This window comes from Perognathus longimembris, chromosome 28 (genome assembly GCF_023159225.1).
Source record: "Perognathus longimembris pacificus isolate PPM17 chromosome 28, ASM2315922v1, whole genome shotgun sequence".
Classification (NCBI taxonomy): domain Eukaryota; kingdom Metazoa; phylum Chordata; class Mammalia; order Rodentia; family Heteromyidae; genus Perognathus; species Perognathus longimembris.
In genome coordinates, this window is record NC_063188.1 from 79,566,753 (window position 1) to 79,572,249 (window position 5,497).

General features: G+C 42.6%; 1 protein-coding gene across 1 annotated transcript; it reads left to right on the top strand.

Annotated features, from left to right (window-relative positions):
• The first annotated feature begins 245 nt into the window (after positions 1-245).
• LOC125343142 (chromobox protein homolog 3-like) lies at positions 246-644 on the top strand. The gene has a single exon (XM_048335413.1). It carries the CDS (start codon positions 246-248, stop codon positions 642-644), a length of 399 nt encoding a protein of 132 aa, XP_048191370.1.
• The last annotated feature ends 4,853 nt before the right edge of the window (positions 645-5,497 follow it).

A 5,497-nucleotide genomic window follows, 5' to 3' on the forward strand; every position in this document is an offset into this window, starting at 1 on the left:
TGCAGAGGAACATGCCATGGGGATGGATTTTTTTGGACCTGCAGACATGGTGATTTAGGAAGATTCACAATTGATTTGGACTGATGTTCTGTTTTTGTTCTTTTCCTAGGACTTATCGTAGAAATTTAACAAAAATCCCCTGGAGGTGACTGGAGATTGAGGCTCGACAGCCACAGTTGCTACAGGGTCGTGACTGGGGGCATCTGAGGTATTAATAACAGCTGTTCACACCTGCAGTTAAAAAAATGGCCTCCACGGAAATCATACTAGCAAAAAGAATTAAGAAGGAGAATGAAGATTCTGAAGAAACTGAAGAAGTAGAACTTGAAGAATTTGAGGTGGAGAAAATAGTAGACCAGCGTGTATTAGATGGGCAGGTACAATATCTCCTGAAATGGAAGGGTTATTCAGATGCTGATAATACCTGGGAACCAGAAGAGCATTTAAATTGCCCAGAGTTATTGGAGGATTTTCTAAATTCTCAGAAAACTGTTTTATGTAAGAGTGAATCTGATGATAGCCCATCAGACGATGAAAGTGGTCCTGGTGACTGCCCATTTTGCTTTTCTAGGAGGTCTGAACCTGAACAAATAATTATTGCCACGAAAAATGATGAAATACTAATGCTCCTCATGAAGTATTAAAATTTAGACCAACCTGAGTGGGTGCTATCAAGAGAAGCTAATGTTCAATGGCCTCAAGTTGTAATTGCTTTTTATGAACAGAAACTTCATTGGCATAGACATGAAATGCATTAATTTTTAAATTCATTTATATATACATTCATTAAAATATGTATATATGTAATCTGAGTCTTGCGTTTTACATATTGTTGTGAAACAATAACTACATTCTAATGAAGTTAATTTAATCTGTTCATTTTGAAATTAGTATTGGTGGTGCTCTGGAGATTTCTTTTTGCATAAGATATAATAAAGTCTTTCTGAGTTGCTTAATCCTTCAGCAAAGAATATTTTCTTCCAGGCTACATTTCCTCAGGATTTAAGATGAGGGATTTTAAATATTATGCAGATTTTTTGTTAATATTTAATCATAACAATTGTGTTTAAATGCTATTTTGAAAGGTCATCTCAATTGCTTTGTTTTTTACTGTATGTGTGTACACATAAATTATGTGAACATTTTTTGGAGATTTTGATTATTTGGAGGAACGGACATCACATCGTATTTCAGTCACATGATCTATCACTCAGTTACACCCCTGAACCCTGTTTAGCTTCTAAGCCTAGAGCCCTGGGCAGCTCATGCTGGCATTAGGCTGGCCTCAAACCATAGGTCCTCCTGCCTCTGCCATAGAAATTTGAATGCAATAGGTTGTTAGAAGATTTCTGTGAAAGGAATATATTTTACTACCAATGACTTCACCACCTGGATGAACAAATTATGATAAATCTTGGCATAATTTAATCAGCTAAGCAAAACAAGGTAAATGTTGAAAAGATTATTTAGTGATCCATTAACAGAGTACTTGAATGTGTATAGAGAAAGCTCATGAATTTTAGGATATTGTCGACTCAGCCTGTGGAAAAGGAATCAGCTGCTGAGAGATTTTTGACTATATAGATCCCGCTGTCCTTCAGGTGTTAGCAAAATTTTACACACACTGACTTGCATGCTTTTGTATTACCCTAATTCATTTCTTAAGTGTAGGCTGAATGTTTCTCAGTACTGGTTTGCTGGTTCTACAAAAGCTAGAAAAAGAACTTTGAGCTAATGAGGATGCTCTCTCACTGTATATTCTTTACTTAATTTTAAATAATGGTGAAGACTGGTCAATAAAGAGTTTTCTATTCCTTACAAAAATTAACCAGTCAGGTGTGTTGGCACATACCTGTCATCCTAGCCAATCAGGAAGCTGAGATCACAGGATTGAATTAGGAAATCCCTCAGAAACTTATCTACAATTCGCTACTCAAAAAAGGAGCCAGAGGGCTGGGGATATGGCCTAGTGGCGAGAGAGCTTGCCTCATATACATGAGGCCCTGGGTTCGATTCCCCAGCACCACATATACAGAAAACGGCCAGAAGTGGCGCTGTGGCTCAAGTGTCAGAGTGCTAGCCTTGAGCAAAAAGGAAGCCAGGGATAGTGCTCAGGCCCTGAGTCCAAGGCCCAGGACTGGCCAAAAAAAAAAAAAAAAAAAAAAAAAAAAAAGGAGCCAGAAATATAGCTGTGGCTCAAGTGGTAGAGATCTACCTTGATCAGAAATGCTCTGGGAGAGTGCTCAAGCCTTGACATCAAGTCCCAAGAGTGGCACTTACAGAAAAATAATTAAGGAGTATCTGTCCCTATGCTCTGAGCTGATGGCATTCTTTTACTCTACTTAGAAGGAGGAGGGCACAAGTAGCCCCTGGTAGACTGTATGGAAGTTCTGGTTTGTCCTGTGATTCTTGGCATTGTAATGGTAACAGGCAGAGGGAACATGTGGTTTGTATGCATCCCCTACACGATTCTCTTGTGCAAGATCATGAAGAATCGGCAACCTAGGTGGAATTGCTCAGTAATTTGTGGAGGAGGAAATTGCCCCTTAGCTATGTGCCTGGAGACTCAGGTGTGGGATGTGATTCCTCCTTCGTATGTTGAATGTAGTAGCAGCAAATGGGTCTTAAAATTGCTAATTAGTCCTGTGTGTGTGCACTGGTTGGGAGAAGGGTTAAAGTGCAAACTCTAGGTACTTGCTGCTGTTCCAGTGAAGTCACATGATCCAAGGCTTTAGGGTCACTCCAAGAGTGCGCTGATGCCAGCACTTGGGCAGAAGACCCCTTTCCTATGTGACTGGTGAAGTAGGGGCTTCAGTCTGCACTTGCTTGATGATTCCAGAAAACAGAAGAGGAAATTATGGCCCCAGGCTGTTTGGTGACCTTGGGCCTCCCAACTGAAGCTGCCTGAGGGGAGGAACAAGCTCCCTTTAGCTGGCTTTGCACCAAAAAGACACAAAGTCTGTAATTAATCTTTTGTGACCCAGGTGGCACTAGAGCGTGTGTGATGAGCAATGGTGTTTCTAATGGCGGTGATAGTCCATCCCTGTTCTCCTAGCAAATCGGGGAGCAAAGGTGGATGTGTGGGGGTCTAGGTATGAGGCTAGCCCAGACAAAAGTTTTCCTGTCCATAGTCTCAACAACATGGAAATAGCACCTTTTCAGTGTGATGGTGTTGTGAATGTGATGGAAAATCTCCTGAAAGCAAGAAAGACAAGTGACTGTGAGGAAATGTCTGAATCCAAATCTCATGACCCATGCATACTCAGTATCACATACACATATACACACAAGCATGCATGTACACACACTAGATACTCTGTGGTGCTTTAATTCATGCTGCTTGTGAAGTGTAAGGAAGTGTAAGGCTGTCTTTGGGATTATTGGGAGCTTTATTCAAAGTATAAATAAACTCAAATGAATGGGGGTATAGCTACACTGATATTGCACCAGCATATGAGTTCAATCTACAGTAGGCCTTCCTGCCACCATCCCCCTGCCCCCGACCAATCCAAAACCCTCTGCTTTCTCTTTTTTTTTGCCAGTCCTGGGCCTTGAACCCAGGGCCTGAGCACTGTCCCTGGCTCAAGGCTAGCACTCTGCCACTTGAGCCACAGCGCCACTTCTGGCCGTTTTCTGTATATGTGGTTCTGGGGAATTGAACCCAGGGCCTCATGTATATGAGGCAAGCTCTCTTGCCACTAGGCCATATCCCCAGCCCTCCCTCTGCTTTCTCTCTGCCCATCAGCCTATGTTTGGTTCCACGCTCTAACTGGGAGAAAGAGTCATGAGTTGAGACACTGTGCCATAACCAGGGCATTCATTTCCTCTTATATGCAAGGCAATAAGAGCAATAGCATGACACCTGCCTGCATCATTCACAATCAATGGAGTTCCTAATTGTTCATGAATGAGTGCTGGCACCAATGCGGCCAAGAAAATTGACTCCTAGTCAATGGCATTGGGTTTAGATTCAGAGGTCTGGTTCTTGTTTGGTCTGGTGATCACTCCTCCAGGTAAGGATATGAAAGATAAAGAGTACTTGTTTGGGAGTGATTTGAAGTGCTGATCTGTCTATGTGAATCTGCTGTTCAGTGAGGTGGGGGGTGAGGCAGGCTGGGTGTGCTTCTTCCCTGGGTGTGCACTGATGAGAGTAGGTGGTAGTGTACACCTCTGTACTCTGGTTCAGTCTTCCCTTTGAATGATGCCACCAGATTATGAGGGAATTATTATGCAGTTTTCTTGGTTTAACTGTATTTCCTCTTCCCCAATTGCCAGTAGTGATCACTAAGGGGAAATCCCCCAGTATGGCTTCCCTGCGGGCTGCAGCCATAAAAGGAAGCCTAAGACTCGATGCTCTATTTAGTCTGTCAAGACAGAGTGCCAGTATTCTTTAGTAGGGCCTATGTTGTCAGAATGTGGTTTCTGCTAGGTATGGGGTTCACTTTCATTAGCCACTCTACTCAGGAAACAAAATCATGGATTCATCATTTGAACACAAACCAAGCAGAGAGTTGGCTTGTCCTGAATCTCAACACAAATGCAGTTGCTCCAACTGGAGGCATGGCCCAGATGATTGAATGGCCCCCAAAACCAAGAAAAACATGAAAATTGCAGGAATTCATGAATCTAAGTCTCATAATCTCCACACCTACAAATGCACGACAAATACACACACACACACACACACACACACGCAGAAACTCACAGAATGTATATCGTAGTGATGCTTCACATTGTGCTTGGTTGGAAGCACAGATTGATCTAGGGGAGATTCTGAGACTTTTCAACATATAAGTCAACCTGTAAACAACAGTGATGTAGCTATATTGGTATAATGCTGTCTTAGAAATTCTAACAGAACAATTTCCCTCCCTTTCCTCTATAAATTACTTCTCTCTGTTCCATTGTTTCTGAATGGTCACTAAAGTAATTGGGAATGTAGGCCCAAGTTTCACAGCTTGTACACTGAAAATCCAGGCTACTTAAGACTCCATAGGGGCTAGTGAAGATGGAGTGGGAATGTGATATTTCACCTGCATTAATGGCTGATGCCTGCTAGGGGTGCTATGGATGCAAAATGCACAGGAGCTCCTTTCTGGTCCTACTAAGGCAGAGGAAATTGCTTCCTAGTATTTTGTCTGCTCCTCAGGTTTTCCCATGATGAGGTCACTAGGTAGAGATGAGTGGGATGACAATTGCTGCTTGGGAGCAGGTTTTAAGCACCAGCCATGGACACCTGCTTCTGCCGGGGGATCCTGTGGTCAGGAATTTTGGGTTTCTCTCTAGGTGTCCACTCATTCCAGTAGTTGTTCAGAATAACCCTGTTCCTCATGCCTGCTACAAAACAATTAGGGTTCCATCTGTTTCTGGAACGTGGAAGCCAGCCAGTTGAAGGGGCAAGTATTTCCCAGACCAGTGAGTACCACTTGATTTCAGCTAATGCGCCAAAGAGGAGCATGTTTCCTGCCCCAGGCTAAATGTACCAAAAAGCAGTAAC

Excerpts from the sequence above, each read along its gene's own strand:
- LOC125343142 (XM_048335413.1), top strand. The coding sequence starts at position 246 with ATGGCCTCCACGGAAATCATACTAGCAAAAAGAATTAAGAAGGAGAAT.